General features: G+C 40.2%; 5 protein-coding genes across 30 annotated transcripts in view; 4 read left to right on the top strand and 1 right to left on the bottom strand.

Annotated features, from left to right (window-relative positions):
- Positions 1-488: 488 nt before the first annotated feature.
- On the top strand, positions 489-8220 carry atp6v0ca (ATPase H+ transporting V0 subunit ca). Its single transcript, XM_061749451.1, has 3 exons — positions 489-718; positions 4349-4532; positions 7160-8220. The coding sequence occupies exons 1-3, from the start codon at positions 643-645 to the stop codon at positions 7362-7364; spliced, it is 465 nt and encodes a 154-aa protein (XP_061605435.1). The 5' UTR covers positions 489-642; the 3' UTR covers positions 7365-8220.
- Positions 8221-8618: 398 nt separating this feature from the next.
- Positions 8619-15117, top strand: spsb3a (splA/ryanodine receptor domain and SOCS box containing 3a). 4 transcript variants are annotated; one of them, XM_061749447.1, is made up of 7 exons: positions 8619-8808; positions 9332-9516; positions 9638-9801; positions 11884-12071; positions 12159-12261; positions 12398-12523; positions 13436-15117. In XM_061749447.1, exons 2-7 carry the CDS (start codon positions 9452-9454, stop codon positions 13825-13827), a joined length of 1038 nt encoding a protein of 345 aa, XP_061605431.1. In that variant the 5' UTR covers positions 8619-8808; positions 9332-9451; the 3' UTR covers positions 13828-15117. The 4 variants fall into 4 exon arrangements, with proteins under 4 accessions (XP_061605431.1, XP_061605429.1, XP_061605430.1 ...); XM_061749445.1 differs by having other exon boundaries at positions 9633-9801; positions 13436-15116; XM_061749446.1 differs by having other exon boundaries at positions 8619-8812; positions 13436-15116.
- A 1031-nt stretch (positions 15118-16148) lies between these two features.
- Positions 16149-18232, top strand: mrps34 (mitochondrial ribosomal protein S34). The gene is made up of 4 exons (XM_061749450.1): positions 16149-16304; positions 16442-16776; positions 17571-17613; positions 17806-18232. The coding sequence occupies exons 2-4, from the start codon at positions 16459-16461 to the stop codon at positions 18102-18104; spliced, it is 660 nt and encodes a 219-aa protein (XP_061605434.1). The 5' UTR covers positions 16149-16304; positions 16442-16458; the 3' UTR covers positions 18105-18232.
- A 1119-nt stretch (positions 18233-19351) lies between these two features.
- On the top strand, positions 19352-22562 carry nme3 (NME/NM23 nucleoside diphosphate kinase 3). The gene is made up of 5 exons (XM_061749331.1): positions 19352-19482; positions 20298-20428; positions 20529-20630; positions 20757-20869; positions 21630-22562. The coding sequence occupies exons 1-5, from the start codon at positions 19437-19439 to the stop codon at positions 21742-21744; spliced, it is 507 nt and encodes a 168-aa protein (XP_061605315.1). The 5' UTR covers positions 19352-19436; the 3' UTR covers positions 21745-22562.
- Positions 22345-23399, bottom strand: part of mapk8ip3 (mitogen-activated protein kinase 8 interacting protein 3) — a 37255-nt gene continuing 36200 nt past the window's right edge. For all 23 annotated transcript variants that reach the window (XM_061749308.1, XM_061749313.1, XM_061749315.1 and 20 more), the window contains one exon: positions 22345-23281. In XM_061749308.1, coding sequence (XP_061605292.1) covers positions 23157-23281 — 125 coding nt within the window. In that variant the 3' untranslated portion in view covers positions 22345-23156. The remainder of the gene's footprint in view (positions 23282-23399) is intronic.

The following is a 23399-nucleotide window of genomic DNA, read 5'->3' as shown; positions in this document are numbered from 1 at the left end:
ATAGAAATTGAAAAGTTTGTATTTCCCAACAGCATGAAGGACCTGCAAATGAAAGGTTATGCATAATTTAGCGGGGAAGAAGTCCGATTTGTAATGACATTTGGGCGATTATATTATAACGATTTATTTTATTTCTATATAACGTGAATTTGCAGTTTTTGTGATTACCTAACAAAATATAGTAGCAAAAAAGTAGTAAGTAAAACAAATGTACACTGCTGTCCGAACTGCAGGTAATGAATGCACTTGCAGCAGAATATACCACTGCGTAAACACGGTACAATATCATCAAATCAATTGTCGTCCGTTCGACTGCTGTAATGAGAGGTGCCCATTCAAACGACCGCAACACTGAATTGCTATCGACAATGGTTTACAGTGAGTCAAATATTGCCATTAAAATTGTGTAATTTCATAATCACTGCGTGAAGCACCCCCGAATTCGTTGAAATGGTTCCTTCCTAGTCGGTCGGTCATGTGACTTTTTCCGTTTCGCCATTTTCCCCTTCTGTACCGGTCCTCTAGCCCGCTGTAGCCTGTAGCAACGCCGTTTTCAAACCTGTCCGAGGCTGACGGTGGGATAGAGGTCAACGGTAAGAAAAACTTCTCCCGTCGCTTCTTGGGTCCGAAACTACTGCGAGAATGTCATCCGAGGAGAGCCCCGAGTACTCGCCTTTCTTCGCTGTGATGGGAGCCTCCGCGGCCATGGTCTTCAGCGGTAAGTACAGCTGCTGCTTCATTTCACATTGCTTGTTCGCCACTAGCTTTTAGCCTTTCGCCGAGCTTGAGTCATGTCAGAAAAATAAAAAAAAAAAAAAAGTCTGACGTGTTCAGTCGGATTGAAGAAGAAGTGGTAACGCTTCGTAGACGAGTCGGGGATGGGTGTCATTAGGCGTGGGTCGGGTTGCTACCACCCGGCCTTCGTCGAACAGGCGAGCGGCCACCAACTGATGCTGGCTCGGCTGCCATCGGATGGAACGACGCAGAATCAATCATCAGTCACTCTGTAATATTGGGGTTATATTTTTTTGGGGGAAAAAATCAGATATTTTATTTCGAAAAATTCCCGTACCAGTTTGAATGAGGATTAGGGAAGAGTCTGAGGCCTGATCACAGTGTATGACAGAGAAGGAGAAAACGGTACATCCACTCATTCATTCGTGGGGCCTATCTTGCTTGACATACACTGGGCGAGGAACATGGGAGTTCATCCATTGCGTTACAGCCAACTGTCTGGGAAGGTTGACGACATCACCATTATGTACAGCTGGTTTTAAGATTAACATTTGGCCCAGGGGAGTCAAACTGCTTTTCGTCACAGGCCACATTACAGTTATGGTTTAACTCCGAAGGCTGTAATGACGTATACCATCCATCCATGCATCTTCTATACTGCTTACCCTCACTAAGTGTACTACAGCCGATCCCAGCTGATTTGAGGCGAAAGGCGGGGTACACCCTGGACTTGTCACCACCACTCAATCGCAGGACTAAACCATAAAAAATTTTAACCGTCTCCTCGTTTTATGACATGTAGACAACAGATTGATGGATAAATAATTACTTTTGAAATCAGAAGTCAAGGACAAGAGCTTGCTCAGTTATTGTTCCGTTTATTAAAAATGGCTTCAATGTTTTCAAAAGTGAAGACAATTTGCAATTTTGGTACAGATTTCAGCAAGAAACATGAAGTAGAAACGTATGATTTGGTTTAGCAGGCCAGGTGAAATTAAGTTGAGGGCCAGATTTGGCCCTGGGGCCTTAAGTTTGACACCTGTGTTTTAGATGTTAAATATTGTATTAAATAGCTTTGAAAATGTATTAAAACCCTATTTAGCATATAAGGCCTGATGCTTTTGAAACCAGATACATAGTTAAGTTACATATAGTCTTATGTGCTCCACAAATTTGAGTAAAGCATATTTTATTTCCAGCACTTGGAACTTGGAAAGTGCTTCACATAGTTAAAATACAGTTTTAAACATACACGAATAACATAAATCAATCAAATCAGAAATAAATAAAAATCTAACCAATCAATATCAATTTAGTTTAACAAATGAATTTTAACTGCTTTTTAAAAATGTCCACTGATGACAAAGGTCTTACCTGAAAAGGAAGCTACAATTTTGGGGCAACAAACTCCCAAGTCTGTATCGCCTTGAGTTTTTAATCTCATGTGAGGGATGTTAAATAAAGGGCAATTAGCACTGCAGTGTCCTAATTGGACAATAAAATGACACCAAAATCCACCAAGTATGGAAGAACCTGACCAGAGGGGGCTTTGTAAGTGACCTGTTAAAATTTTGGACTGAATCCTAAAATGAACAGGGATCCGGTGCAACGACGACAGAAGGGGAGTGATGTGGCTGTGGCGTGTGTGGGATCCAGACAAAAGCCTAGCGGCACCATGCCGAACTGCTTGGAGACGGTCTAATGAGGTTTTGTCGAGACGAGTTAAGAGAGAATTCTAATAGTCAAGACATGAGGAGACCAAAGCATTAATTATAGTTTCAAATTCAGAATGTGTGACCAAAAAACATGGTTCAAAAATATTTTTGAAGTGGAATAAGCAGGAACGGGTTACAGTTAATATGTTCATCAAAATATATAATGTAATAATGTTGGGCTCTTAAACATGTATAAGTGGTAAGGGTTTATGTTAGGTGGTCTTTAATGGAGTTTGCCGACTGAGGTTAATACTCTCGGGACCCAGCAAGCAATCTGATGAAAATCATGCAAAAACTGTATCAACAACCAAAAATAGTCTTCCACTGACACTATCAGAGTGATATTAAGTGACAATATGTTCTTTAGTGCTGTTGTACTTTGCAGTAGTGTACAACTACACTGCATCATACTGAGAGGTGTTTCTTGTATTATGGTTGGATACATTTTAGACACTTTTCAGTACAATGTGTATTTATAAAACACAGATAGCTACAACCACACTAATAAACATATTGTTAAATCAATACGTTTGATGGGCTAAAGCATAGGTGTCAAACTCAAGGCCCGGGGGACCAGATGCGGCCCGTGACATCATTTTATGTGGCCCGCGAAAGCAAATCATGCTCGTCAACTTCTGTGATTTTTGCTAAAATCTGTACCCAAATTCCAAATTGTCATAATAATAAACAATGTTGAGATATTGCATGTTTCTGTTACCAAACCCTTCTTCAAAAGTAACTTAAACAATACTTGAACAAACTATAATCCTTTTCTTCTGATTTCAAAACTAGTTATCCCTCAGTTTGTTGTGTAATGGTAATAATATGATTTGGTGATTAAACATTTCACTGTTCTAACGGGCCTCTGAGGGAAATGATAACTACAATGCGGCCCAAGACAAAAATGAGTTTGACACCCCTGGTCTAAAGCATCATCACTTTCGTCAGATTAGCTTGTTTTACTGTTTTAGAAGCATTTTAAACCCAATGCCATGTTGTAATAACGATAAATGTTTTCTTGATTTATACCCGAGTGCTCTGTTGGCATTGCTATCAGTTTTTAAATGTGTTCATTCAGGTTTAGCCCCAATGTGTAAGATGAAGAGGCTGACAGCATTAGATTTATGAAGTTTATAGTTCAAGAAAACAAGTTAATTTCATCACAACCCTTCTTGATAAGGCTACTTACATTTAAGGTGTTTCATATAGCATAGGCAATATGTCCAACATTACAAGTAGGTTTCCAATACATTCTGAAAACAATTTAATCAGCTACAGTATTGAACATGTGCCTAAAATGTTCATCTAAAGACCAGCTGGCCATAAAGGTGATCTGAAAATCCTTTCCAGTCACTAAAAGAAATACAAGACAACACAGTACTGCTGTTGTATGAGCCACTCAAAGCTGATGGCTTATAATATACCAGTGTTATTATGCTAAGCAAAAACATGTATGTATTTTGGTTGTTTTTCTGTCTGATGGATTGAAAACAAATACTGTTGTTCAATGAACATGAATTAACAAGTGTTCAAACGTGTAACGTCATTATTCCTACTGCAGCAAGTGTGAAGAGGTGGTTTTGGGTTGTATTCATTTTCTTCCAGTGTGTCTGAGCTATTATCTCAGTTTTCACACTTTAAGATGAGGCTTAGTTATCACAATGTGTTGCATCCTGAATAGAAATGTGGAATTGTGTGTTCATCTAGTGTCTATTGATTTTTTTATTTTATTTTTTAAACCCACTTTTACAACTGAATGGAATTCATTTTAACATTAGAAAGGGCATTCGTGTAAAAGAGATTTTTAATCTCAATGAGGTTTTCCTGGCTAAATAAAGGTTCAATGAAAGAAAGAAAAAAAGACGATATTAACAGGTACCAACGTCTTTCTTCTTAAGCTCTAGGCGCGGCGTATGGAACAGCGAAAAGTGGCACTGGCATTGCTGCCATGTCTGTGATGAGGCCAGAGCTCATCATGAAGTCCATCATTCCTGTGGTCATGGCGGGTATCATAGCCATCTACGGGCTGGTGGTGGCAGTGCTGATAGCAAACAACATCTCAGAGAGGGTCACTCTATACAAGTAAGATTTGTCACAAACTCCTGTCTGTAAATGCTGGAATTATGTCTACTTGTTGTATACCTAAGTTTAATACACTGTAAGAGCCAAGTTCCCAAAGTAATCTGAAAACCCAAGACATCAAACAACCCTCATGAACTAATTAATTCCAGATGTGTTTTCATTTTCTGTGTTTGATAGTGACAGTTGAGACAGAAAGGGGGGGCTTTGCTGTGACATGGTGAGTCTTTTATTTGCTTGGCCCTTGGCCATGGCTTAATGCACTCTGGAGTCCTCACTGATAGCTTGGCAATGTCATAGAGGATACAATTGCTGAGAGAGTTAATTCACCGCAGTCGAAAGCTGATGAGATCCACAATTGCAACCTCCTGTCAGACTATTTTTTTTTTTGTACTTATCCACCAAATTAAATGGAACCTACATTTATACAGTGAACCCCACTTATTCGTAGTTCACTATTCACAAATTGACCCATTCACATTTTTGTGTGTATGTTTTTGCTCTGCTGAGTGCCTATATAACAGCCCAAGCCAACAAACGACTGAGGCCTTGTTATTGCTTGACAATTGCCATTTTTAAGGGTGGCAGAGGCAACATACACATGCATTCCCAGTGCTTTTATTTTTTTAATCAAATAATCTGTAGGCCCTTTATTTTTAAGGGTAATGGTGTAAGATGAGTTTGAAATATTTAAGTATTGGTGGTAAATTCAAAACTATTAATATAGGCAATTATAAACGTTTGGTTTGCGTCAAATAATCACAGTTTTTCGGTATTCACGGAAGGTCTCAGTCCCTGTCCCCTGTGAATAGCGATGGTTTACTGTATAGCTTCTGTAAATGAGAGCCCTATGCCCATATTATTTATCTCTGCCCCGCTGCAAACCTACAGCTACAATCATGAACATAGTGTTAAATGAATACCTCTCAATCAAAACTGAGCATTATGATATTTTGTGAAGGCAGCCTGTGAGATACAGCTGTCATATTGGCTCTCATCCATTTGTCCAGATGCACCTACTGTTGTTACAGTACGCCTTGCTTGCTAGCTTGTTCCAAGCTCTTACACAGCACAGCCTCGTCTCTGCTGCACTGCTGTCAGTCTGCTGTGTTCCAAACATTCTTCAATTTTCCTTGTCTCTCTTAAGTTCGTCACACACTAGGCGACGCAGCCGAACACAACTGAACAATCACGAACAAAAAAGTTGGCGAGGCACACCAGTACACCTGCCGATTGACTTTTGCACACATACAAACACACTACAGTGAGGAAAAACTGCAACTGTATTTTTTGATTTTTTTAATTTATTTATTTATTTTTTATTTTTATTTATTTTTTTTACTTAACCACAAACAACATGTGATTGTCAGGGAAGAAGCGGATTGCCCTGGCTGTTGGCCAAATTATTATAATACTACTAGTGCTACGAACGAATCGGTGCTAAATTGAGTTCATGCTCGAGTGCGGCCAAAAAAAAAAAAAAGAATGCGTAGTCCGAATTTTCTGTTTTGAATGAAAATGAATCAAAGAATAATAAACTACGAAAAGAAGCTGCCCCGCCGTATGTACTTCCTTTGTTTTTTCATTTGTTGGACAATGACGTCTTTATTTCGGAATAGTAAAAGGAGTAACGATTTGATTGGGTGTGCTCGTCATTCGTTACTGTCAATGCAAATGGCATTTGGGGATTTAGACGGCGAAAATAAAATTATACAAAAGAGGAAATTAAAGGAGAGAGTGGGGATATGTGAGTGGCTGTTGGCAATGATTGCCTTAGTATGAAACTCGATACTCTTTGCTTTTTCGACACAGATACATCAGAAATTATAAATGTAGTTACGTTTTATATTAAAACTCAAAATATTGGCCGCTTACTCCAAGTGAAATGAACTCTAAATGCTTAAGCATACAATACTTAGTGATTTGGGACAATCCCATGCCTCTCCAAACTTTCCGGGAACAATGACTGCACCAGTGCACAAAGCAAGGTCCATAAAGACCCGCATGTGACAGTCTGGAGAGAACTTCACTGGCCTGCACAAAGTCCTGATCTCAACCTGATAGAACACCTTTGGGATGAATTAAGAGTGGAGACTGAGAGCCAGGTCTGCTCGACCAACATCTGTTTGTGACCTCACGAAACTGCTTCAGGAAGAAAAAATTCCAATAGTCCTAAACCTTGTTGATACCCTTCCCAGATGAGTTGAGGCTGTTATAACTGCAAAGGATGGACTGTCCAATTAAACCGTATGCATTAAGAACGGGATGTCACTCAAATTCTTGAGTCAAAGCAAGTACGCGAACACTTAAAACAATATAGTGTAATAAGTGTATAATGTATACACTGTATTGGTATGGCTTGGTGGCGGCCAGCTGGATGTAGCAGATACCAAGAAATAATTTTAGTTGTGAAAGCTCATGTGATACAACATGGCATTTTGATTGCCCGTTGCCGACGGGTTACCGCTCATGAAAACTAGTTGCAGAAAATCGCACGTTACATGACAGTTCAGTTGCGTTTGACCAACTTGCTCGGTGTGCAGCGGGCCTTATGCCACGTTGCCCTTGTTGTTGTCGTTTTGGAGCTTTTTTTCCATGTTTTCACTTATCATTTCTGTTTCCTTCAACAGGAGCTTCCTTCATCTAGGCGCTGGTCTGAGCGTGGGCCTTAGCGGTCTGGCGGCCGGCTTCGCCATCGGCATTGTAGGTGACGCCGGCGTGAGAGGCACGGCCCAGCAGCCCCGCCTCTTTGTGGGCATGATCTTGATCCTGATCTTCGCCGAGGTGCTGGGGCTTTACGGCCTGATCGTGGCTCTTATCCTATCTACAAAATAAGCGTCCACATCAGCGCTATTTCATTCATTCCACATCGAAGCAGCGGGAACAAATAGATTTTCACCAACTTCCATGACACTAAGAGGGCCTGACAGGACGGGATGGCAAGCTGAACCGTGTTGCCGTTGGACCTGGCAGTTTTGTCATCAATAGTTGTGATCTGTCCAAATTGTATTTTCCGAGCCATCCAGTTGTGTCAGGTGCGGTGTACAGAGCGGGCATGAAGATGTGTTGGTTGTTGTGGGATGATGTGTGGACAGTCTGCCTGATGTGTTGTCTGATCTTATCCTGTACAGTGGTCACCCCTTGTAAATGTAGTAATGAGTCTGTGCTGTGCTGAGTATCAACGTTCACCCCCCTACCCTATGTTATTTTTCTGCTTTTGTCATTCTTATCCGACATTACAGCGGAATTGTGCACATCGGTATTTTCTTTTATTTTAATGTTCTTTTTGGGGACCATTTTTGAATCACAGCAGTGAAGAGCTGTCAACATTTGTTTTGCTATTTATGGAACGCTATGAAGGCTTAATGAAATTGTCTAAATGGAGTACTGTTTATTAAATACCCTATATAAATTCAAATATATACATTATGTGTATAGTTAGAGTAATTGCACTGTTGGTAATTGTTCTAAGTGCTTGAAATTCCTCTGGATGTAGTGTGACTCATTATTGGAGGATGTCCACATGTTATGAAGTTGAAAGTGTGCGTGACCTGAATGCATCATGTGTGGAAGTGAATTTATGTTTACTGTGGGATCCTCAAACACTATTATTGTTAACCTGTAGTGCTGCTGTCTTGATTTTTCAACTGTGCTATTCAGATTTCCAAATAAAACTCATCCTCCTCCAGAACATTATGGTCAAGGTATTTCTTTATATTGAGGTAATTTCAGCCTTCAGATAGCTATTCAAAAGGATTGAATAGCAGTTTCGAAATAACAGTTAAGCCTTTCTTACATGACAAAAGGTTCCATGCCCATTTTTTTCTTAATGTTAAAAATCAAAACCATTAACAAAGTAACGTGTGACAGAAAGTGTAGATGTTGAGAAACGTATGCTCAAATTGTGACATGCACATTCACTTAGAGCAGAATACGACACATATTACTACTATTACACTGCTACCCTTGATGTTGTTTATTCTTTAGGTCTTTTGTATTATATTTATCTTTTTTGTATGACCAGTTTGTGACTGCATAATTGCATAAAAACATGCAATAGCGTACATATAAATTATTATAAATAGCTAATTTCCATTGAAACTCCCGGAAAGGGAAGGCGCATGTGACGACTGAGCTCTATCCGCCTGCATGTTATTGTTTGCGATCACATTTTGAAGGAAATTGGGTCACACACAAATAGAAAGCGTTTACAGTCACACATTCCTCCGTCGTCTGCGGACATGCATCGTTAATGAAGATTCTGTTTGGTTGCCAGCAGGCAGGTAACGTTGATGCCACTAAATAGCAGCAGCTCACGAAAGCTAACTAGCATGTATGGTTATGCTAGGTCTGCATCACATTTCTCGTTATATGGGAAACCAACAGTACACGGTTGGCTGCTCGTTAAGTAGTCATTCATCAAATTCGCAAAGGAAAAAAACTGTTTTGAAATGCGTAAATTTACCTCTTTTTTAAAAAAAAAGCTTATATAACGAAATAGTTGTTAGCAAGCGATAGCTGGTCACTCGGTTCGATGATTCTTAAAAACAAGAAGAGGAAGAAAAAAAAACATCACATGTCAAGTCATCGTTGTAAGAGTCACGACGTTGCAATAATCCAGAATGTGATATATATTTTTTTTGAATTGTTTTGGAGTTGAGAGAAATGGTCAAACTGATTGCTTTGAAACGATGTACTGTCCACGCACGACTACTACACTGCATTTTATCACACTCATGATATGATTGATAGTCACAGGGTTCATCATAAAAAAAACAAAAACGTTTGTGTTCTTGCGGCAGCTGATGGATGCTGTTTAACACCTTGGCATCTCGATTAAACGTGACCGACAACTGAGATGATGTCCAGGCGAGGCAGGAACAGCCGCGCTTGGCGATACGTTTGGGGTGGAATACAGCGGGATGCTGATGCAAGAGAGGTTGTCGTGGCCACTGAAAGTGACCGATGGGGCTATGAGCGCCTGGAGGTTAGCACTTATCTGCTGGGTTTTTTTTCTCCCCCCAACTGGAATTGAAATGCTTAAGAAATGTATGGCATTTATAATCTCTGAATTCCTGTCTCTTCTTCTACTCCGCTCTCAAGTACAGCAATTCTGATTCCGACTACTCAGCAGTGACGGTCCCACCGGTGCCCAGCGCTGTGCCCGTGACCGGAGAGTCTTACTGTGGCTGCGATTACCAGGCTGAGACCATCCACCATCGACGAAGTTTCTACCAAGTCAAAGACTGTCACTGTGGAGAGGATGACCAAGGTCAGATATAGTGTGCGCTGCATTGTTTTGCATCCTGTTTCAGTTGAATATATTTTTGGGGATGGGACCAAAATCTAAATTTTTGGTCATGGTCTGTTATTATTATTATTATTTTTTTTTTAATTACGAAATAATCCAAAGCGTTAATACCTTGGGAGCAAATCTATTAACTCTGTTGGACTCTTAAGCTATCTGAGAAGTGTTGTATAAATCCACCTTTTCCTCACTCCGTGGGAGCCTTGCGGTATTACGTCGCCTCAAAACTGAAAGTCTCCATTTTTTGAAAATACAGTAGTTAGGCTGGATACAGTACATTTGGATAGACCTGATTTGTTAAAAATTAATAGCTTTAATGCTTCATTTCAGAAGGAAGCCTGTCAGACACAAAGGTAAATTTGCATGTAGATTAATTTCCATATATTAGACTGCTTCGTCAACTCGTCTTTTCTTTTTCTTTTTTTTTTTGTCTAGACCTCTGAAATAGAGTTTGGGAAGATGATGTGACCACCACAGTCGTTGGCTTTGGGGAACTAATCAACCCTTTTCTTTTGTCGGGAGCTTGACACGTGCGCAGACTTTGATGGGCATGGCTGGCTGCAGTGACATGTCCGTCCCATTCGGATCAATGACCACGTAATGAATAAAACAATAAATTTTAGCTAAATAAGTTTGCAATTGAACATGACTTTGGGGAGGTTTTGTGTTGATGTTGGTACACAACAGTATATGATTGCAATAAGGTATAATACAAAATTTAATGATTCAGTGTTTGGTACTTCAAGCAAGATTTTTTTATTATTTTTTTTCCCCCCTGAAAAGTAGTGTTTTTTTAAATGCAAGGATTCTGCCCGACAGCGACGATATGCATCTTCGGTTAATTGAAGACTCCGAATTGTCCATGGGGAACAGTAGAACACATCAGTAAGTCTCATGAGACTTCAACTCAGTGGAAATCTTAAGGATGTAATCCACAAGTGTGTTTTGCGTACTCTTTAGGTTTTTGTGATACCACCACGTTTGTAATAATAACTATAGATCCAGAAATGGAACTTGGAGGAAATGGATTGGTCTGACTTTTATTTTAATTCAATCTCGTTTTTAATTCAATATGAGTAAAAATAATTAATTAAATATTGATTACATGTCGTCACTGTTGGGCGGCAACTTCCATGTCCAAATTTGGTCAATTTAATATTTTTTCACAAGTCGATGCTATTGGTCACTCCCCACATTGGTCTGTTAGAGTATTTTTTACAAGTGATTGAGCAATCTAAAGTGTTGAAAATGGCTTGCTCTCTTTGACGATGCAGTGTTAATGGGTTTCAGGATGGTTTTCGTGATGAGAGGATTCTTCCCGACGCCAGCGTTATACAAATAAATTTTAGCAAGCAGATGCTAACGTAAATACAGTACTCTTACCATTAGAGTCTAAGACATTAAAAGAATGTTAATTTAAAACTCATTCACTGCCAGCCCCTCCAAGTTAACATGGATATTTGACTTCTAAAGATGTCAGTGGTAGTGAATGAGTGTCTGCACACTTGATTATGATCTTATGATGCTGACAATTTGAGCCTAGTACAAGTTGTTCGTGTCACAGTATCTCCAATGGGTAAAAATAGTTTGGTACATTAGAGCAACTTCGATGTCAACTGTAAATATATTGTATTCAACTTTGAATGGAGCACTGTAATTGTGCTTTCATCCACTTACTGGAAAGACTGAGAAAACCCATTAGATGTCTCGTGGGGTACATTCTGAATGTCTCCAACACTGCATTTCTAGTTTTACACTGGAATTTTGACAGGCAATATTTTTGGGCCAATATTTGAATCTTCACTGACCGTGTAACAGAACGCTCTTCTGACTTCTGTGCAGGCAGCATTCAGTGACTGTGGGAGTGAGTGTGAATGGTTGTCTATGTAAATGTGCCCTCTGATTGAATGGCGTCCAGGGTGTGATCTGCTTTTAGCCAGAAGTCAGCTGGGATAGATAAGCTCCTGCTCCCCGCCACCCCTGAACAGGGTAAGCAGTGTAGAAAATTGATGGATATTTGAATCTTGACTGTTTTGACCATTTTAGAATTTGACTGGGTTTGGGATGCCAACAGCCGATCAACAGCAACATTACTGAGATGCGACAATCGCGAGGTCAACTTCCACTCCGAGTACAGCTGCGGCACGGCTGCAATCCGTGGTTCCAAGGAGCTGGTGGAAGGGCAACACTTTTGGGAAATAAAGATGACATCCCCCGTGTATGGGACAGACATGGTATATGCACTCCCAGGAATAAAGAAAACCAGTTATGTTGTTATGAAGCTTAAGTTGATTTGTTCTCTAACTTGTCATTTTGCCCAGATGGTTGGAATCGGTACCTCTGATGTGAACCTTGACAAATACAGGCATTCATTCTGCAGCCTTTTGGGAAAAGATGTGGACAGCTGGGGTCTGTCTTACACTGGTATGACCCTCCATTCTGTGCAAAACCAAAGCAAGAATGTAGATTTAGCACCTTCATTTTTAGACACTAATATGCAAGTGAAGCTATCAATAGTTCTTCATACAGTGTAGATGTCAAATGTCATTCTTTTTGACAGGCTTGTTGCATCATAAAGGAGACAAGAGGAACTTTTCCTCTCGGTTTGGCCAGGGTTCCATCATTGGGGTTCATTTGGACACGTGGCACGGAACGCTTACATTCTTTAAGAATCGCAAGTGCATAGGTAAGGACTAGAGAATGCAGTGGCATATTTTAACCAAACATGTTTGTTCATACTAATTTGTGTACAGTGGGACCCCCGCATACTCGTGGTTCAGCACCTGCACGGTCACCTATTAGCGGATGTTACAAAAAGAAAAGAAAAAAATCCCACTTTTTTTTTTTTTACTTACAAAAAAACTTATTGAAAAATGTTGGGATGTTTTAAATTTTATTTTTTTCCCCCAATATGTTTATTATCTGCAGATTTACTAGTTACAGTCCCTATCCAACGCAAATATTGGGGATCCACTGTATACCAAAATCAGTTTTGCATTTTTCTTACAGGGATTTGCTTTATGAATACACAAAATAATGACTAACTCTTATAACTGTATACAGTAACATAAAAACCTTGTTCCTAAGTGCAGCAAGTAGAATAATAATGACTTCTGAGTCCAGTGTCTTAACAAATTAGTGGCCACTAGAGGGTACGCGAGTTGTTGATTATCTGTATTATTGTTTAGTCAATAAATAGTATGCTTCCTGACGCTATAGAATAATCTTTATACATCACATATTTATTAGTCCAATGTCTCGTTGAACTGATCATTAGCATCAGTTTATGGCGCCTCCTCCTGGTGTTTTGTTCAATTATAAGGACAGTTGGACACACTGTACTGTGGAACAGTTGGTTATGGCTCCTTTCCCTTAAAGGGACTGTAAATTCTGCCTTTACTAATATAAGAGTGATACGCTAAGGTACATGCAGTCATAATCAGTTACTGCTGTTCTTACTGTTTATCATTTTAGACAACATTATTTCTGAAATTCAGTACTGGACGGTAATCACACTTTTTCGTATTGGCCCTCATTGGATTATGCTGGTGTTTGGTCAGTGAAAAGTTGCACATGAATGTCTCCATTGTCAAACTAGGAATTGCTGCCACAGATCTCCAGAACAAAAGGTTTTACCCGATGGCGTGCTCCACAGCAGCCAAAAGCAGCATGAAGGTGATTAGATCCTGCTCCGTATCCACCTCCCTTTTATACCTGTGCTGCGCCCGCCTTCGCCAGCTCCTGCCAGAATGTACAGACACCCTGGATGTCCTGCCCCTGCCGCCGGGGCTTCGCCACCTGCTACACAACAAACTAGGTTGGCTGCTCAATTTCCACGGCGGCGGTACAGAGGAAACCGCAGATGTCCCTGAACGCTCCCCGTGCTCGCCCGTCCCTCCTTCGGCCGGGCCGTCCTCCTCTGAGAGTGATTCGGAGGGTTGTACGTCCGACCCCGAGGCCTGCCAGAGGAAGAGGTGCCGCTGGACTTGACATCCTCCGCTCAAATGGGGCAGATGTTACTGTTAGTACAAGTTTAAAACACCTGCCTCAAAACTTCCCTCAAGTGTGTCTCAGTATTGGGGAAAAAAAGTAACCAGAATGGAACGGTCTTGTCATGACACAAAAACGTCTTCGTTCCCATCACTCACACGGTATCCTACTGTACTGGCTACTGTAGCAAAAAGACCTCTTACTGTAGACATCTCTTGTCATTCATGGACAGGGTTTTGTAACATGAGGAAGTACTGTAGAGTGTAACACTGAAGTCTCAAACATGGCTATATTTTGGTGGCCATTTTTAGGTGTTTTTCTGCAGAAGTGGGTCTCGGAATGAGCCATGCAGCTATGTTCTTTGTTGTTGTCTAGTATGCAAATTGTGTATATTCTGAAACTAAATGCTATCACTTCTTAATCAAAATAATCTCTTATTTTGCACTCTGCAATTTGGTTAGACTATTTATTTGTGAGATGAAGAATAAGTAGACTACTTTTGAGTGCGCTTAATGAAAATGTTCACAAAGAAGGACCAACACCCTTTTTACTCTAGTCATAACTGTTACATGCAGCTGCCTTTATTTACTGCTACACCATGATGAGAACTTTTTAAATATTTTGTTTTTACTTTTCAAATGCCTTTGTCTACTTTTTAACACTTAGGACATTTTTTTAAATTAAAAACCTTAAAAGTTGTAATATAATTTTTTTATTTTATAGTTTAAGATTCACACATTTGCTGCCTACAAACATTCTACACATTTAATTGTAAGAACAGACAAAACATTGTAATTGGATATACAGTGCCAAACAGGAAAAATGTCATACGTCAGTCCATTTAAAGTAGCACGGTTTACTTTTGTAAAAGATGTAGATGTGACCTGCCAAGATAGTCCATCATGACTTAAGTTACAATGCAATATAAGAATTTTGTCCTTTCTGAAGAAATTGGAATTGTCTATTACAGTGCAGCAAGAGTGGCGATAGTATTGCAAGCCCTGTGTTTCCAGTGTTAGGCCAAATGACAATTTTCGCTCCTGCGGATCTGATAGTGTAACTGCTGAGTTACAATAGGTGTTATTTTTGTGGTCGTTCACACCATTCGTCTTATTGATGCAACCAAGCACTTATCATCTTGTCATTTGATTAAAAAATGAAAATGTAACCTTTTTTTATTATTATTATTATCAATCTATGATTTAAAGACCTTTTATTTGCTTTTTTTTCAACAGCATGATTTTCTGATGAAAATAAAATGAATGCTGAATATTCAAGAACATGGTTTCTTTTGTGAACAACAATAATCACCACAACTCAAACTTCAGAAATAATTTGAGTTGTTTCCTTTCATAGTTGATTCAAATACCTTGGATGCTGAGCACATGGACTGGCATTTTTAACACATTATTGAAATCTGAAAATAATGTATGACTGTTGATAATCGGTCCACCATATGCAAATAAGATGAGAATTTATAATGAAATTAAACACTGAGCATGAACAAAAAAAATTATTAGAATGTTGTTGAGTGATGGTGAAAACAAAAGGGAGAGAACCAGGGAAGTAATAAACTTGCAAAAGCATGTTTTAAATGTACAGGTGCACCTCAATAAATTAGAACAGGCATGTCAAACTAATTTTTGTTGTGGGCCACATTGTTGGTTCAGTTTCCCTCAGAGGACCGGTATGACTGTGAAACCATGTAAACATTTAATCGCCTCATCAAATAATTACATATACACAAAAAATTTATGAATAAGTTTTGAAATCAGAAGTAAAGGACAATAGTTCAACAATTTCCAGTAAAAAGGGGTTTGGTAACCCCAAATAAATACTTGTAATATCTAAGATCTAAATTTTACAGATTTAAGCAAGAATTATGGAAGTTGATGCACATGTTTTGCTCTTGCGGGCCACATAAAATGATGTGGTTGGCCACTAGCCCCCAGGCCTAGAGTTTGACAATGAATTAGAATATTGTGTAAAATGTAATTTATTTTAGTAGTTCAATTCAAAAGGCAAAAGTCATAGTCACAACACAAACAGTGAAATGTTTCCTTATTAAACATAATTTACAGCTAACGAAAAACCCAAATCACCATCTCAAGAAAAGGAAATATTACTTAAGAAACAAACAAATATTGTAATAAATTAGGCAGTAAAGTTACCTTCTGTATTCTGTATTTTATTATATATTGTATTTATCTATAATATGAGTTTCACTTTTTGAATTGAGCTACTGAAATATACGAACTTTTCGACGATATTATGTGGTAAACGGAATAAGGACACAATAACACAAACAACAACACATCATGGCCAAAAGCGGTCCGGAAAGTCAAGAAGAAGTATAGGAACTAAAGTTCACAAAGGATTCACACGGATCATGATAACTGTCGGACCAACATTGCCGAACTCGCATGTTATGTTTGCGGAGGTCAATTGAAATTCTCTCTTCTGCTACAAACCTTCAGGTAATTTGTTTTAACTGCGTCTGTATTATCTTAAAAGCAATTATAGCTAAGCAAGCCTCAGATGGGAATTGCTTCGCGAGGGTTATGAACAGAGAAAACGCAGCAACATAAAGTGATGTTAGCTATCTTCTCCACAGGTGATCACATCGCCGCCATGGTGAAGAAAAAGCGGCTTCGTCTCATAGCGGAGATGGCTCGGAAGATCCGCGCTTACCGAGAGCTGAAGAACCGACCGCGGGACTCGCAGAAGTACGCCCTCGACTACGACACCATGAGGCGGCCTCACACGGGGAAGATGCTGCCCGTGCTGGCTTGGCAGGATGTCCGCCGCGAGAGTCGCCTCTTCTCTCTGCTGGCCGGTATGCGGATGTTCGGTGTGGGTCGAGTCTTTACTCGCAAGTCGTGGCTGGAGGACCACACGGAGCCCAGTTACTGGCAGCTCACCAAAGTCAAGGTGGACTACACAGCGGAAGTAAACTTCAACTTCAATTCTAATATTTGTTCCATAAAATTGTGTTAATTTATTCCCAACATTGTCTTCATTTCACGAGTGTTTCACTTGGCAGCACTGCTTCCAGTACTTATGTGGATGTTACTTTTCTGTCCAATCAGATTTCAGCCTCTATGTGTTGCCATGTCAACCTAATCTGCCCAGAGCCTTCGAATTCATTAGTGCTGGCTGATGTATTAAAAACCATGTTAGCAATGGGACTGGTTCTTTGGCGCATCAGATTTCAAAATGTCAACATTATTCCACCTTCTGATTGGTTGGTCATGGCAAGCCCAATTTGATTAGCAAAACACGTTTAGCGGTCTGCACACATTCACTGAAAAATAAAAAATGAATTTCCCTAATTCAAGCATGTACATCAGTTGCTCATGATTAAAATGAGTTGAACTAACATATGTTATTTGATCATATTGGATTAAGAGGGGAAAGTTAAATCAGTTTTCCACATTTTAATCATGTGCAATTTCCCCCCAATGTTGATACATTTAATTACCAGCCTCTCTGGTGAGTGTGATAAATTAAATTTAAATAGTTTATGGTTTTGTCATGTTATTGGATAAATATTGCTTCCAGATAATGTACGTGGCACAGTTGTGTGCTGTTATTTTGTTTCTGTACAATATTAATGATTTATGTAATTGCTACATAATAGCAGTGATATTAAGAGGTGGATTAAGTCAGGTAGTCCCCACTAGGTAACAAATGCACTTTGTGTCTGTACGCTACATAATCCACCTGCTTTGTGTGTCTTCTAGAACATGGATCATGGAAAAGCATGGGGCATCCTCACCTTTAAAGGTAAACCACCGGGGTGTCTTAAGTGCAAGCCGTGGCCATAACATTACGTCGCCAGTCACAATTAGCATTTAGCTATCTCCATGTGTTGTATCGTTCTGTACTATCTATACATCTGTAGTCCCTGACATTCCTATCTCAAATCATCCCTAAATTTCCAATAATTAATCTTAATCTACTTTTTGTATTTGGCAGGAAAAGAGGAGAAAGAGATCAAGGAAGTCGACAAGGTGATGTACCACGACTGGCGTCTCGTTCCCAAACACAGAGAGCAACAATTCAAGGACTTTGTGCCCCTTCCTGAGCCGCCTGTACGCTACGTCCCTTACCCTCCACTGCTGCGCGCCATGAAGCTGGCGCGACACAAGCAGACGGAAGGTGGCATTCTGGCAGAGGAGCCCCTTCTGCCTTTGGAAAGGGATGTAGTGCTCACCAAAGACTATTTCCGGAGTCAAGACCAGGGGAAGAAATTGAGACAGGAGACGGCTGTGTGACGTCCACAATTGGGAAACTGAAGGACAAGAGCCATATCGTGCTTCTATCATATGGAACGGACCTGTTTCCACATTTAAAATTATTTGTCAAATGTATTATTAAGATTAAACAAATGTAATGTGTGCACTCCCCCCCCCCACCCCCTCATTGCTCTTGTCAAAGACCCATTACAGTAGTGTGATTGTGTGGCGTGACCAAACTGGCTGAACAGCGTGTCTGTGATTGAAGCATTTTATTTCTCCCAGGACATGGTGTAACATTAAAACAACTTGACACATTTGTCATCAAACATCAAAGAAGGATAGTAAAGCTGATTCAAATGCTGACAACACACCAAAAAGGTTGAAAGTAAACCATTTAAACATGGTAAAGGTGGTCCAGGTGCATGTCGGTGTGCAGAGGACACTTCAAAAGTGACAATTATTAGGAAATAAATGGAAATCCATAGATTTTACTACACAGCTTCTCTTGGTTATGGTTGGGAGAGCTGGAGCCTTCCCCTGCTGACTTTGGCCGAGAGGCAGGGTACACACCGCTGGACTGGTTGCCGGTCAATCACAGTAAATGGTAATTAGGTAAGTGATGCAAATAGTATCATAAACGTATTTAACATTTTTCTAGTGCAAACTAATACATTCTGAAATGACTTATTTATGCATTTTTCAGTAGTGCTTCAAGTTATTTCAAGGAATAAAAAAACAAATAACTTGTAAGACTAATGTATTGAGAAAGCAAAATGACCTTTCTCCCTACAGAGTAATGCTGAAGCTGTGACAGAGTGACCATCAGGTTCTTGGTCAGCTCCCTTTTTTCTGTATTACTTCCCCAGTTTTGTGCATCGAAAAAATCTTGTCTCTGAGGTCTGCAGACAATTCTTTTGACTTGTACTCTGACATGCACTGCCAACTGTGGAACTTGAGACGGACGGGTGTATTTTTAATATTGCAATTTAAAAAAGGACATATCATTATGGGATGCGTGTGGAATGCAAGAGAAATAGATGTAATCAATTTTGCAACAGGGCTGTGTAAAATAACGGAAAAAGTGAAGCGCTTTAATACTTATTGTAGAAGAGCAACGTTGAGGTCCTGGAAGATAGAGAAAATATACTGCAGTGTTAAAAGACTGTTGCCGTGTACAACAACATTATTTCTTACAGAATCTTCATTTAATACAAATGTATTTTAATTCGTATATTAACTTTATAAATAATCATACAAATTCGTCGAACTAATACGCATGCGTTTATCTTTCTATAAGGACTGAACACGTTTCCACCAGTCTGCTTACGAAAAGGAAGCGCGTGTTCAACTCCGGTCCCAACCGGCACCATGATGTGCTTCTTTCTCTCTTTGTTTTCTCAAATCTTCCAGTCAGGTTGGTGTTACATTTATACCTTGCAATTCGACACCGTGTGGTTATTTACGGCGGGCCAGAGCTTCGCATTTGCCGCCGAATGCTCACTGCGGTGTTTGGCAGGTTAGCCCATTGGTGACGTTAGCAATAGCATTGGAAACCGCCTTGCATTGTGGGATGTGCCGTCCATTTTGGAGCTAGCGGTATCCATGGTGAACGTAAACAAGGATTTGTAGTTGCTGTGTGACGGGATGTTAAAATACAGGAAAGGGAAGTGGGTTTACTGTACAGAACTGTTGTATGTACTACAAGTGCTGCCCTCTGCTGGCAGTGTGAAGGAGATACGCTGCAATGGGGCCGAAAAAAAGTCACCTCGAGATCCGTAACATGAACATGAACAATCACTGGTTAAACACGCACGCATTCAAGTGCCCGCCCAGTGGACATACCCCTTTTAAAATAATAATAATAATAACTTGAGGAACTTTATTCCCCTCCTATTTTCAAGGTAGTCAGACCTGAGTTGGAATTTGTATGTAACGTGTATGTTATGTTGGTATTTTGTGTTTTTACGCATTTTTTAAAGTCTTATTCTCTCTATTACTCCCCGGTTACTGTTAATTGTGAGCAAACCTACAAATTCAGCAGGGGAGCAGATAATGATTTCCCCTTCTATAATTGCTTTTCAAAGGGCGCCTTTTACACGTCACTATTGAATGATAAATTATTCCATAAAAATGACCCTTTTACAATTAATTTCATAGTACTGTCTCCCCTCTATTGTTGATGGGTTTCAAACTGAATTCCAACATTTGATCTCGTCGTTCATCCTCCAGGCTGGACAGGTGTGAACGAGCGCACCTTTATTGCTATAAAACCAGACGCCGTGCAGCGGAAACTGGTGGGCGAAATCGTGCAGCGCTTTGAGAGGAAAGGCTTCAAACTGGTGGCACTCAAACTTGTGCAGGTATAGGAAGAGAACACAACCTACAGCATGTAGTGTTTTATTGTTGTTCTTATACTTTACACCAAGTGTGTGTGTGTGTGTGTGTGTGTGTGACTCTCAGGCATCAGAGGATCTTCTTCTGGACCACTATTGGGATCTGAGGAACAAGCCTTTCTTCAATGGACTGATCCACTACATGAGGTCTGGTCCAGTTGTTGCCATGGTGAGATGCTATCAGCGTACCTGAAGCCCGCTCCCTCTCAACCTCTTAAAGTTGTTGTGGCTACATGCACCTCTGCTTTGAGCAAATGTATTAATGTTACGTGCACGTGGCTATGTGTTAATTCAGGTGTGGCAGGGTCTCGATGTGGTCAAGACCGCCCGCAAGATGTTGGGTGAGACCAACCCAGCTGAGTCTCTGCCTGGGACCATTCGTGGAGACTACTGCGTGGATGTGGGAAGGTAAGAACAACTGATGCTTTACTTAAGTGGGGTACACACACATCCTGATTTGTAACATCTGAAACGATTTTGCGAGAGACCCCACGTGTGAATGTGAACAGTGAAACAATTTGCATGTGCGTTCTTACCGAGTGTGTGGCGCACTCGAGGTGACCAACACAGCACACCACAAACTCCAGCTCCATTTTCAAGTTTGATATTGTTTTACAAAGTCACAGTCACTTCTGCAAAATACAAAGATGAAGAAAGAGTGGTAGTTGTAGAAGAAGCTGGGCTGCTGAAAATGACTGTTAGCTAATCTGGTAACTACATTGCGGTTGTCAACTGTTCTCCTTGTCATTTTTACTGTGGTGAATGAATTGGGAAAAATGTTAATAAACACCTAACACAACCAGTTATTCCTTTATTTGTGCCCAGCAACAGCACAAGCTTCATTTCGTTTCCTAATTGGCGGGTGTTGACAACACATAAACGGATTTGTGATCGTAAATATTGAAAAGCTTATGGTTGTCGCCCAGATTGTTTTCGGAAAAATACCTCTTAGCGCACCGAGCACGAGTCACGAATTTGGCAACACTGACTGTGCTTTTGCAAACTTGCTCCTCTCTGGTTGCAGCCATGTTGTTAGCGCAAGCTGTGAATATCAGCGAGGGCTATGCAAGCTGCAAAACAAATCTGTAAAGAAAAAATAATAAACCCTAATCAATACAGCAATTATTCAGTGTGCTGATGTTGTGTGTGTGTGTGTGTGTGTTGGCAGGAACGTGATCCACGGCAGCGATTCTGTTCCGAGCGCCCAGAAGGAAATCTTCTTGTGGTTCAGGGAGCGTGAGCTCCAGCTGTGGGAGTGCAACCGCACACCCTGGATCTACTGAGGACAAAAACGCCACTGCTGCGTTTCAGCTTCATCGTCACGCTTTGGCCTCAGTCGCTTGTTCCGATGTCTCACAAATGCTATAAAGTTTAATTATTGTCTAATATTCCGTTTGAACTATTGGAATGTACTTCCCCTTTATAGCTTGTGCATTTTTGCTGTCAGGCATACTTTAGTGACCTGGTTTGCAACAAATAAGATGTGCGCACTGCGTTTTAGTTGTGTCAGTTGTCACTACTGAGCTTGCTGTCTTTAGTGCACCAGGAAACTAAGAAAAGGAAAAGTAAGAATGTCAAGGAAAGATTGGGAACGGCTTATTCAAATAGGAACAGTGATACTATAAGCCAATGTTTGCCTTTGATTGTCATAATTTAGTGCTTTACTGTATGTCTAAAATGTCCATTGCTGAATAAGCAGATTGTCTTTTTAAATGTAAATGCATCTATTTTTCTTCTTTTTTTTTGACATACAACATTCAGGACACTTTAGTTTTGTTCATGATGATACATGATTGGTTTGTATTGCAAATGCTAAAATCCAATATTTCTTCACTCATCTGATGCATTTGTGTGCGTGAGATGCATACACACACACACACATATTTATCAGCACACACGTTTAATATTTTATAATCCACACAGAGATCAATGCATGAATTTCCATGTTGACCAAAGAGGATGGGCTTTACAGTGACCCTGTACACACAGTGACAACAATCCACCTTGTGCTTTATGTCACCTAAAGCACCACAATAACCTCGGACCTTTCACCAGGGGTACTCCCAACTGTTTCTATCAATAAATATCTCTTTAAAGGTGAGATGACTGGTAATAATATCATTTAAACATGCCTTCACCATTGAATCCATCCATTTGTAATCACTTTGTATTCCAAGTGCAAGTATTCCTACAAGTATCATAATGGATGAAATTTCACCGATGGCAACTTGAAATGTAATCTGACGTCAATCTCGGTATCGTTTTGAAATGGTTTTGGTACATACAATAGATTTCGGGGAGGGGCTTCGAGCCGCTTTGAGAAGGATTTTGGGTTCGCCGGGTGGCAAACTTAAGGAAGAGAAGGAACCGTGGGGTGATGCAGGACAATATAGAAGGAGATAGTGCTTGAAGGGTGAACACACGACAGATAAGTGGGGGAGGGAGGTAGTTATGAAACTGAGTTACAAGGCCCACAATGATATTTAGAATGCCCTGTTGCGACAGTAACAGCATGGCAGGCAGATTAGGAAAGTACAAGGCATTAACGTTAGTAGTTGACAGGGCACGAGGGATGATGCACAGCTTGTACAGTCATGGATTTATACACTTTTAGAGCCAAGGGAGAACTTATACATGACCAGGGATTTACATTGCAGAGTTTGAGTGGCTGAAAGGAGATAGTGAGAAGGAGATGTCACTCGGGTATGTAAGACACCTGCCACACGATGATGTGGCTCCGCTCGGCTTTGCACAAAGCAGGTTTGACCTGTGAGGCTCCGTCGCTTTCTCCTTCCTCTGTCTCGTCATCCTCTCCATCCCCTGACGACAGGAAGACAAAATCCGTATGATGAGATTATGCAAATTGGTTGTCTGTATTGAGTCCATTATAAAAAAATTTAGCTTGAGACAAATCTTTCCAAGGGCATCATTATAATCC

This window comes from Phyllopteryx taeniolatus, chromosome 16, assembly GCF_024500385.1.
Source record: "Phyllopteryx taeniolatus isolate TA_2022b chromosome 16, UOR_Ptae_1.2, whole genome shotgun sequence".
In the NCBI taxonomy this organism is placed as follows: Eukaryota; Metazoa; Chordata; class Actinopteri; order Syngnathiformes; family Syngnathidae; genus Phyllopteryx; species Phyllopteryx taeniolatus.
This window is presented reverse-complemented; position numbering and strand designations above follow the sequence as displayed.

Coding starts and splice junctions, on each gene's coding strand:
- spsb3a (XM_061749445.1), top strand. CDS start 9,388: ATGATGTCCAGGCGAGGCAGGAACAGCCGCGCTTGGCGATACGTTTGG. Junction 12,072..12,158: donor CCGTGTATGGGACAGACATG/GTATATGCACTC, acceptor CATTTTGCCCAG/ATGGTTGGAATCGGTACCTC. Junction 12,524..13,435: donor TAAGAATCGCAAGTGCATAG/GTAAGGACTAGA, acceptor TTGTCAAACTAG/GAATTGCTGCCACAGATCTC.
- mrps34 (XM_061749450.1), top strand. CDS start 16,459: ATGGTGAAGAAAAAGCGGCTTCGTCTCATAGCGGAGATGGCTCGGAAG. Junction 16,777..17,570: donor AGGTGGACTACACAGCGGAA/GTAAACTTCAAC, acceptor TGTGTCTTCTAG/AACATGGATCATGGAAAAGC. Junction 17,614..17,805: donor GGGCATCCTCACCTTTAAAG/GTAAACCACCGG, acceptor TGTATTTGGCAG/GAAAAGAGGAGAAAGAGATC.
- atp6v0ca (XM_061749451.1), top strand. CDS start 643: ATGTCATCCGAGGAGAGCCCCGAGTACTCGCCTTTCTTCGCTGTGATG. Junction 719..4,348: donor CGCGGCCATGGTCTTCAGCG/GTAAGTACAGCT, acceptor TTTCTTCTTAAG/CTCTAGGCGCGGCGTATGGA. Junction 4,533..7,159: donor GAGAGGGTCACTCTATACAA/GTAAGATTTGTC, acceptor TTCCTTCAACAG/GAGCTTCCTTCATCTAGGCG.
- nme3 (XM_061749331.1), top strand. CDS start 19,437: ATGATGTGCTTCTTTCTCTCTTTGTTTTCTCAAATCTTCCAGTCAG. Junction 19,483..20,297: donor TTCTCAAATCTTCCAGTCAG/GTTGGTGTTACA, acceptor TTCATCCTCCAG/GCTGGACAGGTGTGAACGAG. Junction 20,429..20,528: donor TGGCACTCAAACTTGTGCAG/GTATAGGAAGAG, acceptor TGTGACTCTCAG/GCATCAGAGGATCTTCTTCT.